Source organism: Cebus imitator, unplaced genomic scaffold (assembly GCF_001604975.1).
Source record: "Cebus imitator isolate Cc_AM_T3 unplaced genomic scaffold, Cebus_imitator-1.0 Scaffold169, whole genome shotgun sequence".
Taxonomy (NCBI): Eukaryota; Metazoa; Chordata; class Mammalia; order Primates; family Cebidae; genus Cebus; species Cebus imitator.
Window position 1 is genome coordinate 234,097 of NW_016107484.1, and position 13,454 is coordinate 247,550.

The 13,454-nt window shown below is 43.2% G+C and overlaps 1 protein-coding gene across 2 annotated transcripts in view; it reads right to left on the bottom strand.

The window, feature by feature from the left end:
• Window positions 1-13,454, bottom strand: part of ANAPC5 (anaphase promoting complex subunit 5) — a 44,635-nt gene that overhangs the window by 9,592 nt on the left and 21,589 nt on the right. The window contains exons 8-15 of one of the 2 annotated variants that reach the window (XM_017544259.2): window positions 12,339-12,420; window positions 11,567-11,656; window positions 9,316-9,497; window positions 8,074-8,209; window positions 1,904-1,978; window positions 1,186-1,307; window positions 325-432; window positions 101-248 (exon numbers count right to left, since the gene is read on the bottom strand). In XM_017544259.2, coding sequence (XP_017399748.1) covers window positions 101-248; window positions 325-432; window positions 1,186-1,307; window positions 1,904-1,978; window positions 8,074-8,209; window positions 9,316-9,497; window positions 11,567-11,656; window positions 12,339-12,420 — 943 coding nt within the window. The remainder of the gene's footprint in view (window positions 1-100; window positions 249-324; window positions 433-1,185; window positions 1,308-1,903; window positions 1,979-8,073; window positions 8,210-9,315; window positions 9,498-11,566; window positions 11,657-12,338; window positions 12,421-13,454) is intronic. The other variant, XM_017544260.2, reaches the window with a different exon arrangement.

Here is a 13,454-nt window from a genome sequence, read left to right on the forward strand (position 1 = left end):
GGTGAGCCGAGATCGTGCCATTGCACTCCAGCCTGGGTAACAAGAGCGAAACTCCGTCTCAAAAAAAAAAAAAAAAAAAAAAAAACAGAGATGGGCTTACCTGTGCAAAAGCCAAGTTCAGCACCGTTTCAGAGGCCAAGTACTGTAACCGGTACTCCTTGGAGAGGGCCAGAGCCTGCAGGAGCATGGGCAGCGCGATGGTAGGGGAGGAAGATCGCCAGTACAGCTCTGCCACGGACAGCAGGACACTGACCGTAAAGAAGAAAACAAAGGATGAGAATATCCACCACCACATCTCCGTGAGATGCACAAGAGGCCCCTTACCTGATCACCATTTCCGTGTTCTTCAGTTTCTGACAATAAACCAACAATTTTTGTAAAAGTTTATGTGCCTCTGACATTTGGTTCTGAGCTTGTAATACAACCGCTTTCCTGAAACAGGATCAAAATGAACACAAGTGTTTTAACTAGTCACTTTGGGGGTAAGAATCGCTATTTATTCAATTAGACTATAAACCTCTCAAAGGGAAAAACTGAGCCTGATTTAATTTTTGTTGAAAGAAAAAAGTGTATGTGTGTATGAATGTGTAAGAGCATGTTTGAGAGCATGCAGTGTATACACACACTCATATATGCATGCAGGAAAAATCCTGGAATTATAGATAACAGCATGTTAATGATTATCTCTGGGACATACTTATTTTCTTCATTTTGCTTATCTATTTTTCTTTTTTGGGAGATGGAGTCTCACTCTGTTGCCCAGGCTGGAGTGCAGTGGCATGATCTCAGCTCACTGCAACCTCCACCTCATGAATTCAAGCGATTCTCCTGCCTCAGGCTCCTGAGTAGCTGGGATTACAGGCACCTGCCACCACGCCTGGCTAATTTATTATAATTTTAGTAGAGATGGGGCTTCACCATGTCGGCCAAGCTGGTCTTGAACTCCTGACCTCAAGTGATCTGCCCACCTCAGCCTCCCAAAGTGCTGGGATTACAGGTGTGAGCCACCGCGCCCCGCTGCTTATCTGTATTTTCTCATTCTCAGTAATAAATAAATAAATAAATAAAGTTTTTTTCCTAAGCTAAAACAAATAAGTTAATGCACATATAGAACAAAAACAAAACCATTTAACAATTATTTTATTCTGGGGTTAGAGTTTTCAAGGTTTTTTTTTTTTTTTTTACCTATAAACACCCTCTATGCCATTGAGAGCTGTGATTCCTGTAACAAGTGAATCAGCCAAATGATATTTGCCATCATTCATTGCTCTGTCAAACTGTATTTTTTGATCACACAGCATCCATAACTAATAAGAAAAAAAAAAACACAATTAAGTACAAACTGGCAAATGTTCACCTTATTCAATGAGTATATAAAAGTATTTTGGATTGCTTAACAAATATCCTTACAATAATTCACACACATTCTTTTTGGGGGGTATTTTAAAAATGTTTTAAATATCTCAAGTATGTGAGAATATACACATACACAGAAAATACAATAGCAAACAGATGTATGCCAACCATCAACTTTGTCAACTTACATTTTGCTTTATCTGCTTCATATACTATATTAGATACTAATGAAGTTCTTTGCAAATTCTACTTCCCTTTCTCTTTTTTCAAAGTAGGCACTCAATTTGGTATTTATCATTCTCATTCATGTTTTTTATACTTTTATAACATATTCACGATTACCACATATACACTTGTCTTTAAACAACAGACTATGGGCCTGTGTTTTTAAGCTTTGTATAAATAATACCATACTTGTAAGCATCCTTTGACAAGCTCCTTTTTAGCTCAATATTATTTTTCTGAGGGGAGATTATATCCCACTTTATATTATAATAAAAACTATTCTCATCGTAAATAAATCTAATGCCATCAAAAGGCAGATCACCTGGGCGTGCTGACTATTAGGTGGAAATCGTTCCTTCAAGTGCTTTAACACTTCAGAAGCTGCAGCAAAACATCCCTAAAATAGAAAGACACAATTTGATCAGCATAACCTGTGTTGAAGTCACACTTGCTGTATCATGCACAGATCGTGACAGATGCACCTGTTCTTGATGCAGCAACCTGAGAGATACTGGTCAGAGACTCAAATTTCTAAGGGCCATTTTTAAACACTCTAATAAATTTTTTTTTATTTTAAATTACACACATAAGACATATCCATTCTAGAAAAACACTTACAAAACACATGTAATACTTTTTACTTTTTTTCTTTTTTTTTTTTATCTGAGACACAGTCTTGCTTTGTTTCCTAGGCTGGAGTGCAACGGCTTGATCTCAGCTCACTGCAGCCTCAACTTCCTGGGCTCAATCAATTCTCCCATCTGAGCCTCCCACATAGCTAGGACTATAGACAGTCTTGCTCTGTCACCCAGGCTGGAGTGCAGTGGCGTGATCTTGGCTCACTGTAACCTTCTCCTCCCAAGTTCAAGCAATTCTGATGCCTCTGCCCCCCACCTCCCAAGTAGCTGGAATTACAGGTGCGTGGCACCATGCCCAGCTAATTTTTGTATTTTTAGTAGAGGTGGGGTTTCACCACGTTGGCCAGGCTGGTCTCAAACTCCTAGCCTCAAGCAATCCCCTCGTCTAGGCCACTCAAAGTGCTGGGATTACAGGCCTGAGCCATTGTGCCCAGCTGACAAATTACTTTTAATCCTAGAAAAGATAATCACAGTTAATGTTGTGGTATATCTCCTTCTATATTCCTTTTATGCACATAAATTAAAAATATATACATATTCCAAAAATAAGTGTGTGTGTGTGTGTGTGTGTGTACATATATTTTTTTGAGACAGACTCTCACACTGTTGCCTAGGCTGGAATGCAGTGGTGCAATCTCAGCTCACTGCAACCTCTGCCTACCAGGTTAAATCGATTCTCCTGCCTCAGCCTCCCAAGTAGCTGGGATTACAGGCTCATGCCACCACGCCCAGCTAATTTTTGTACTTTTAGTAGAGATGGGGTTTCACCACGTTGGCCAGGCTGGTCTCAAACTCAGGTGATCTGCCCGCCTCAGCCTCCCAAAGAGCTGGGATTACAGGTGTGAGTCACCGTGCCTGACTTAACATGTATTTTTATAAATTACTTATAATACCGTTTACCCCATGGTAGGCACCCAATGAATATTTGTTGAATGAATAAATCTCTCAATGTCAATAAATACAAATCTACATCATCATAGTATTTATCAGGTAAATCAGTTATGGAACATGAAAATAATCTAGTTTTTGATATTCTGGTTATTTCTAATATTTTCTATTTAAAAAATACTATAATGAATATCTTGGTGCATAGAGCTTTGCATACTTGTCCAATTATTTCCTTAGCATAAAACCTTAGAAGTAGACCAGGCGCCGTGGCTCATACCTGTAAACCCGGCACTTCGAGAGGCCAAGGAAGGCAGGTCACTTGAGGCCAGGAGTCTGAGACCAGCCTGGCCAACATGGTGAAATCCCATCTCTACTAAAAATACAAAAAAATTAGTCGGGCAGGGTGGCACACGTCTGTAATCCCAGCTACTCAGTAGGCCAAGGAAGGAGAATCACTTGAACCCAGGAGGCAGAGGTTGCAGTGAGCCGAGATTGTGCCACTGCACTCCAGCCTGGGCCACAGAGGGAGACTCCATCTCAAAACAAACAAACAAAATACAAAAACAACCTTAGAAGTAGAAATGACAGGCACTTTTAAGTTCTTTGAGATGTATTACTTAAATACCCTCTAGAAATGTACCAAGTACTTTCATACCAGAACTCTATTCCCTTTTCTTCCTCTAATGCTGAAGGATCTTTGCCTAATTTGTGAAAGTAGTACCTTAACTACTTTAAATTTAATTTCAATGACTAGATTGAAATGTTTTCATGTTTTTGGGCCATGCTTTTTCTGTGAATATACCTTCATGACTTTTTTTTTTTTTTTTTTGAGACAAAGTCTAGCTCTGTGGCCCAGGCTACAGTGCAGTGGCGTGACCTCAGCTCACTGCAACCTCTGCCTCCAGGGTTCAGGCGATTCTCCTGCCTCAGCCTCCCTAGTAGCTGGGATTACCGGCATATACCACCACGCCCAGCTAATTTTTGTATTTTTAGTAAAGACGGGGGTTTCATTGTGTTGGCCAGACAGGTCTTGAACCCCCAACCTTGTGATCTGCCCACCTCGGCCTCCCAAAGTGCTGGGATTACAACTGTGAGTCACTGGTGGCACCCAACCCATTCATGACTTTTTTATACTCTTACATTGTTGAGATGTTTATCTTTTTTTTTTGAGACAAGGTTTTGCTCTATTGCCCAGGCTGGAGTGTAGTGGGGCAATCTTGGCTTACTGCAACTTCTGCCTCCTAGGCTCAAGCAATCCTCCCAGCTCAGCCTCCCTAGTAGCTGGAACTACAGGCATGCGCCACAACACACCACACCCAGCTAATTCTTGTATGTTTTGTCAAGACGGGGTTTTGCCATGTTGCATACGCTGGTCTCAAACTCATGAGGCTCAAGCAATCCACCTGGTTCAGCCTCCTAAAGTGCTGGAATTATAGGTATAAAGAGAAACAGTGCCCAGCTGAGAGGTTTATCTTATTGATCCTGAAACTCTTCAACTTGTCCCAATCATTTCATGAGGTAATGTAATTTTTGTCTACTTAGAAGCTCAGTTAGTCCACAAGTCAACTTTTATTTGAAGTGAATAAGCAGATATTACATTGAATTACAACAAAAGGTCATATTCCTATGGTTTTAACTGACCAGTGTCGCCAATTATTTTCATGACTGTCACAGGGAGTTGGATATGGGGATATAGATCCTGCAGTGTCCCCCCAAAACATTCCCATTGTGATCTGCAATTCCTGAGGCTGAGAGAAGAATGATATAAGATGAGCCAGAATTTACACAGAAAGAGCAAAGGAGCATGATTATCTTAGGAAAACAATTCACTCACTTCCTCTGGATCGTAAGAGGAAAGCCGTTCTGAGCCCCATAATGTATTTATAGGCTCACTGAAACCCGAATCACTCCCATACCACAAAACAAAGTGCAGCATCCAGTTTACTTGGAGGAAAGTTTCAGAAGCAGATACAAGAGAAATAAAAGAGTAACTGGAGACTCATGATAAAGCTGCCTTCTCCGCAGCTGGCCAAACTTAATTTCACAGGTGCGAGTCTAACTTGTCCAATTAAAAATGTGACATTCATCAACCCAGGAAGTATATCCACATGACTGATGTTCTAAAACTGGAAAGATCTAAGGTAAGTTAAAGAAAGGGGTAAAGTCAGCAAAAACCAGGGCAGAAAAAAAATAAAAATAATAAATAATAAAAAAAATAAAGGGATAAAGGACAGACTTAAAAAGGCAGCTACCTTCTAGGTGTGTACTAAAAAGCTTCCTAACACACCCTGGCTGATAAGCCCAGAGGTGAAAGGGGGATGCAGATGGCATTATTCATACAGACCCAAAGAGCATGGTAACTTTTTAGGTTCTTACTCCCATGAAAAAGCACAAAATTCTAACAAATGGCCTTGGATAAAGTTACAAGGCTAAAGAATTGAGCCACCAGGCACTATGACACACCTGTAATTCCAACACTGTGGGAGGCCAAAGCAGGAGGATCACTTGAGGCCAGGAGTTCAAGACTACTCCAGGCAACACAAAATAGAAGATTCCATCTCTAAGAAACAAGAATTAAAATAATTAGCTGGGTGAGGTGCTGTGCACCTGCAGTCCCAGCTACTGCGCAGGATAAGGTGGAGTTCAAGGCTGCAGTGAGCCATGATTGTGCCACTGCACTCTAGCCTGGGCAAGAGTGAGACCCCACTTCTTAAAAAAATTAAAAATGGGCTGGGTGTGGTAATCCCAACACTTTGTGAAGCTGAAGCGGGAGGACTGCTTGAGCCCAGAAGTTTGAGACTAGCCTGGGCAACGTAGTAAGATTCCATCTCTATGAAAAGATATTTTAATTAGCCATAGCTGGCAGGCTCCAGTAGTTTCAGCTACTGAGGGGGCTGAGGTGGGAGGATCCCTTGAGCCCAGAAGATTGAGGCTATAGTTGGCTGTGACTGCACCACTACACGCCAGCCCTGGTGATAGAGCAAGACCCTGTCTCAAAAAAAATATATTAAAAATTGGCCAGGCACGGTAGCTGATGCCTGTAATCCCAGCACTTTGGGAGGCAGAGGTGGGTGGATCATTTCAGGTCAGGAGTTTGAGTCCAGCTTGGCCAACATGGTGAGACCCCCATCTCTACTAAAAATACGAAAATTAGCTGGGCGTGGTAGCATATGCCTGTTATCCCAGCTACTTGGGAGGCTGAGGTAGGAGAATCGCTTGAACCCAGGAGGTGGAGGTTGCAGTGAGCCGAGATCACGCCATTGTACTCCGGCCTGGGTGACAAAGTGAGACTCCCTTTCAAAAAAAAATTTTTTTTAATATAAATTTAAAAAATAAAAAAGAACTGAACCAAGTCTAAGGTTTTTGTAAAGTAGTTCTCCATTCTAACAGTGAAAAAAGTAAGGATTTTGCCTGGTGCAGTGGCTCACACCTGTAATCCTAGCACTTTGGAAGGAAAATAACAATTTCGCCGGGCGTGGTGACTCACACCTATAATCCCAGCACTTTGGGAGGCTGAAGCAGGCATATCCCTTCAGGCCAAGAGTTTTAGACCAGCCTGGGTAACATGGTGAAACCCCATCTCTACTAAAAATATAAAAATTCACTGGGTATGGTGGTGTATGCCTGTAGTCCCAGCTACTCGGGAGGCTGAGAAACGAGAATTGCTTGAACCCCAGCGATTCTGGGGAGATTGCAGTGAGATCGTGCCACTGCACTCCAGCCTAGGCAACAGAGCGAGACTCTGTCTCAAAAAAGCTAAATACCTCAATATGTTCACTGACTCATTCATTACCAAATGCTCCTCTCATCCATGGCACCAGGAAAGGAAGAGAAGTGATGTTAAGGGGGTGCCAGTGTCACGAACAGGAAGAAACAAGTAAGAGACAGACGTGCAACATTCCCAGGGGAAGGCAACCAGCAAGCCCTTTCGAACTCAGAAAACATGGGTGGTGCTTCCCAGGCACCGGAAGAAAGCAGAGGCAAAGGCGCCGTGGAACCCATCGATCAGGGCCCATCCACCCCTCAGTGTACACAGCCATGTCAAATGCTAACATGTTTGCTACAGAAAAGTACATCTGGACTTCTGAAAGGGGTGGAAACCACCCAAAAATCTTTAGGCTGCAGTTAGGGAATGCTGAGTGTTATGATGCAATCTAACAGTAACACGTATCACAAAGAGGAAGAGAAAAATATCAAGGAAACGTCTGGATTGTCACGGCAGTGTTTAGTGAGAGCGAGGGTTTTAGATAAAATAGCTTTCCCTTACTCGTTCCCATGAAAGAAGATATTTTGAACAAGGGGAAGATAAAGCCTACAGTAGCACAAGCAATACTTTAATTGATCCTTTATAACGAGAATCTCATAAAATTACTTGGGGTGCAAGTCATCAAGATTATGCCCCATTCCCACTGTCCTTCTTTGGAGTCAACCAGATTTGGGTTGGAGACCCGCCTCTGACATTTACAGGTGTTAAGCACAGGATTTAGCTCTCAGGACCTCAGTCTTTTGTTCTGTGAAATGGGGATAACAGCACACTTGACCCATGAAGTGGATTCCGTAAGACAGTACACATACAAGAGGCACAGGGATTGGCACAGAACCAATTTGCAACAAACATTAGTTATTATGTTATGATTTTAGTTATGCTTCTATTATACCCTCCTCTCTCCTAAAACACACGAACCTCTACTACCTTAAATGTCAAAGAATCCTTTTTATTTCCTTAGTACATGAAACTAGCTGACCTCTTAGAATTCCCTTCACTGATGCCAAAAAAGACCCTAAATTCAACCAACTTTGCAGACTCCATGCTTGGTCCACTTCCACTGGTGGGATTTCACTGTTTCAGCCACAGCATCGAGCAGATCTGTCCAAGACGTGTCCAGTGCTTTTCTCAAGCACTAGAGGAAAGAAATGGTAGAGCCTCCATTGCCCCAGAAGCACATGGGCCTGGCCACCTGCCTACCTGCTCCGCATGTAGCTCTGCGAGGTGGCAGAGTGCGACAGCAAAGGACTCCGTGTTGTTCTGCTGCACGCCCGCATTCACCGCCTCCAGGCTGTTCATGCTCAGCAACATCTGGGCCTGTTGCAGGGCCATGGTGCTGGGTGGGGAGAGGGAACAGGGTTTCCTTTCAGCAGCAGGCCTGGCTGCCCCTGGGCCATGCCCGTCAGCTACCTTGAGTGGAGGCATAAAGCCAAACCCCTCGCAGGCTCTGGCTTTCTTGGGAGCAGCTGCCTCCCAGTGCCAGCAACCCTGCCCTCAGGATAAGAAAAGCAGAAGAGCATCCTGGATGTGCAGCCCGAGGAGACACGTCATGGTTAGGGCACAGCTGGGAGTGTGCGCTCCCAGACCCCCCACCCCCACCCCAGGTTCCCTGCAGTCACAGTATGTGAATTAGTTTTCACGGGTAAATTCAGACCCGATGCCATCCTGGCACAGGCTGCTCTGGCAATGTAAGCAGTGGCCAGTGTCTGCAGCTGTTTCAGAGCACACCGTGCCAAAAAATTATCTGAAATACAAAAACAAGACTGGTAAAAAAGGCACTTCCTTTCATTACTGAATTCCTAGAAACAGCCTGTCTGAGGGGTGAGGCAGCAACAGAACTCCAGGATTAAAATCCGGCAACAATGTTTACTTCCAGGCTATAAGTGGCTAAATGGGAAAGTATGCAAGAGGCTGAAAATATTCTACAGGAAACACCTGGGTTAACAGAAAAGCAACTTCCTTTACGCGATAGCTTTGGGGTTCAGGGTACCCTCAACTAGAGCAACTATGGATCATGCCTCCTATGAACAGGAAGAAAGGTTCCTGCCACAAAGCAGAGGAGCCTGGTGCTTGGAGTCAGATGACATGGGTTTGAGTCCTTTGTCACTTGTTAACTACGTTTGTGATCTCAGGTAGACCAGATGTGTGAACCTCGGTTTACTCTCCCAGCATGGAGAGCACCCACCCGCTACTTCACAGAGTGTTTGGGAGGAGTAAGAAGGAACATGCACGGGAGACAACTTTTCAGTTTGTGCAAAATACAAAATGTTTTATAGTCTAAAACATTTTGTATTTTATAGTCTAAAACATTTTGTCTAATCCTCTGCAGGAACGTCTACCCAAGTGGGGGAAATCTTGTGTGTATGGCCTTTCACAGAACCAGTTTGCTAGCTCCTGCTTCTTTCTAAAGAATTCACACCCTCAGGGCCTTGGGAGACCTACCTGCGGCCATACAGCCTCCATATGGCCGTTTTCTGTGCAATGCTGATGTCGATGAGCTCTGACAGGCTGTGTTTCCAGTGCAGGAGGTCGGAGTCCTTTAGGGCATCCATCAGCTTGTTTGCCGTCTTCCCAGCAAAAGCTCTCTGTTGAACAAGGGACTGTATTCCCAGGGAGGCGAGGTACTAAGGGGACAGATATACCCACGACCCAAGATAGAGATTACATGACAGAATTTGTTTTGCTCTTCAGAAATGTGGTGGATTTCACATTTCAGCACATGCACAGTGACAGCACTATTTAAAAGGAAAGTACCTATAACCTGGCCTTAACCCTGATCCATACGAGATGTGTTCCTGAAAAACTGGGTCTGGGAGAGAAGCAGAGGGTACACGGGAAAGAGCCAGCAGGGCTTTAGCATTAGATGGACCTGGACTTAAACACTGCCTCTGCTACTTACTGTGTGACTTAGGGCCAGTCACTTAGCTTCTTAGCTAAGCCTCAGCTTCCTCATCTGTAAAATGGGCATCAAACCTATCATAAAGAATTATCGTAAGGATTACAATGAAATAATAGATGTCAAACAGTGCTGCGCACATATGTAATAGGAGATCAAAAAAGGATGCCTATCATGAGCAACAGAATTATCTTGTCATGAACTTTTGGTGTCATCTTCAAGGATGAAAGCTGAACTAAAAAATTCCAGCTTAAATTCATGGCAAAAATTGTAGTTAAGCCTACACTTACTTCAAGGAGCCATTTTTGTCATTATAACCAATTCTGTACATCTAAGCGAATCACATGGACGAGTTATAGATTTTCAAGGTATACATTAAATTACACATAATTACTTTCCATTTTACTGAAGTCTGTCACAAACTTCATGAGACAGAATGCTTAAGCAGTCCTACTCCTATGGTTTCGTTTTCAGTAGGTGTTTCTGAGAGAACAAGGTTCTCCAAGCTTGTGCTTCATTTTTTTTTTTTTTTAAATGGAGTTTCTCTTGTTGCCCAGGTTAGAGTACAGTGGCACAATCTCAGCTCACTGCAATCTCCACCTCCCAGGTTCAAGTGATTCTCCTGCCTCAGCTTCCTAAGTAGCTGGGATCACAGACATGTGCCACCACACCAGCTAATTTTGTATTTTTAGTAGAGACAGGGTTTCACCATCTTGGCCAGGCTGGTCTCGAACTCCTGACCTCAGGTGATCTACCAGCCTTGGCCTCCCAAAGTGCTGGGATTACAGGTGTGAGCCACCACACCCGGCCAAACATGCCTTTTCAATACCCCTCAGTGTATGTCACTGAGGACTGCAATTCATGGCCTTCCCTGTCAGTCAAAATAAGAAAGGATAAATCTGCCTGTCAGGTTTACTGGTTCCTGGCTTTGTTTATTGTTTAAAACAAGGATCAGCAAACTTGTTCTGTTTATAAAGGGCCAAAGAGTAAATAATTTAGATTTTTTCAGGCCACTTTTGGTTTTGTCACATATTTCTTCTCTGTTGTTGATTTTTTTCTCCCATCACTTAAAAATGTAAAATCCACTCAGCTTGAAGACCCTAAGTAGGCAGAAAGCCAGATTTGGCCCAAGGCCTATAAAGTTCACCAATCCCTGGTTTAAAAATAAGTCTTTGCTGGCCAGGCACCATGGCTCACACCTATAATCCCAGCACTTTGGGAGGCTGAGATGGGTGGATCAAGAGGTCAGGAGTTCAAGACCAGCCTGGCCAAGATGGTGAAACCCTGCCTCTACTAAAAATACAAAAAATTAGCCAGGCGTGGTAGTGGGCGCCTGTAATCCCACCTACTCGGGAGGCTGAGGCAAAGAACTGCTTGAACCAGGGAGGTGGAGACTGCAGTGAGCCAAGATCATGCCACTGCCCTCCAGCCTGGTTGACAGAGCAAGACTCTGTCTGAAAAAAAAAAAAAAGAAAAAAAAAGAAAAAAAAAATCCTTTGCTAAAATTTTCTAAGTGAGTATGTGCTAAATTAATGTTGCTCAATAAACTAAACAAAGATCTCTCATCGAATTGATAAAGGGAACTTCCACAGATGTTATTAGAATACAGGGAACAGAGAGAAACCTACCACACAGAATTTAGTGGTTAATAATTAAAGTCATATGAAACTGCCAAGAATAAAACCACACTTTGAAACCCATTCTAAATCTATCGCTGGTTCATGACAGAGGTGGGCAGAAAAAGAGACAAAGGCTCGACCATTTACGGAAACAATCTCACAGAAAGATGAGCCTTACCGGTAACCCAAAATGTACTGCCTTCTTCACAGAATGCTCCAGCAGAACATAGCTATCGGATCTCTTCTGCCCCAGCACATAAAGCCAGCTCTGGCAAGAGAAATCATCAAAATATATCATAACGATGGCAATGGCTGATGTTCTAGTGAAATATCAATGTGCTCATAAGAAATAATTTCAAAGGGACAAAATACTTGATATTTCTTGTATCTCAAATACAAGAAATATCAAGAATCTAAATGAGACCTGTCAAACAAATCAACGCCATTAAACCAGACTGAAATAAACGAGTCACTGATCTGCTTCACCTAACAGCCTCTGAATGGCAGGTGTTTCAGAAAAAAAGAATGAAGCCCTTATATGGCCTTTAACTGAGAAGTAAGATTCTCAGCTGCTTGTCAAGTACCTTCTGTGTTCTACTTGTGCTTGGCGATTTGGCTATTACAGGACAGTATCTTACCAGTTACTAAGTGTAACATATATGTTTTTGTTAATGCCAGTACTAAATGTAATAAAGGTTTTCTCTTCTTTCATGGCAAGTTGCATTAAACTTTGTAGACCGGATATAAGGCAAAAGCAAAACAGATGTCATGAACTAAGAAAGACAAGTATAGATAGGTTGCACTTTCTGAATTCCCATGAGCACCTAACTGGTTCCCTTTTGCTGCTAGGGATCTTTGTTCCAACTGCAAAACAACCCAATTCAAATAGGGCCTTGTGAAGGCCAACTCAACCCATGAACAAAACTCCCAAGACCAGAGGATGGCCTCACCAAACAGTGCTGGAGACACACGTGATCGTTGGACTCCTGGGCAATCCTAATTGCCTCCTGCAGGGCGAGCTCTGCCTGTTGACTAATGACAGACTAAACATTAATAATATCCCATTAACAATCACAAACATGCATAAGCAACCGTAGCAGGAAGTCATCTGTACACAGTCATCCAAGTGGAGGTCTCTGGGTTGGAAGCTGTAAATCTTTCTGGGCTTATTCTCTCAGAGGCGTGCCCCAACCCCAGAAGCAAAAAACGCCGACAGGGAAATATAGGACATGTCTCTTCTAAGGGAAATTTCTACGAAAAGGGCATAAAGCAAAGGCTTTTATCTCTGCTCCTAAGATGTTTATTTTAAAGGTTCACTGCTGAGGGGAAGGGCAAGGAGAGGACATAATATTTTACTTTTCATAGCATTCCTTTCTGCATTATCTGAACTCTTTTCTCACTATGTGTATTTATTATTTTCATCATTTTTTCAAAACCACTTTTTTAGAGACAGGGTCTCCCAGTCACCCAGGCTGGTGTTCAGTGGCACAATCCTAGCTCACTGCAGCCTTGAATTCCTGGCCTCAGGCAATGAACCTCAGCCTCCTGAGTAGCTGGGACTACAGAAGCTCACCACCATGCTTGGCTAATTTTATTTTAAATAGAGATAGAGTCTCACTATGTTCCCCAGGCTGGTAAACTCCTGGCCTCAAGCAATCCTTCTGCCTCAGCCTCCCAAGTAACTGGGACTATAGGCTCACGCCACCATGACCAGCTGATTTTTTTAAGGAGATAAAGTCTCTCTATGTTCTCCAGGCTGGTCTTGAACTTCTGGCCTCAAGCAATCCTCCTTCTTTGGCCTCCCAAACTGCCGGGATTATAGGCATGAGCCATGGTGCCCAGCCCAAAGCTAGTTTTAAAAAGTATTTTAGGCCGGGCGCGGTGGCTCAAGCCTGTAATCCCAGCACTTTGGGAGGCCGAGGCGGGTGGATCACGAGGTCAAGAGATCGAGACCATCCTGGTCAACATGGCGAAACCCCGTCTCTACTAAAAATACAAAAAATTAGCTGGGCATGGTGGCGCGTGCCTGTAATCCCAGCTACTCAGGAGGCTGAGGCAGGAGAATT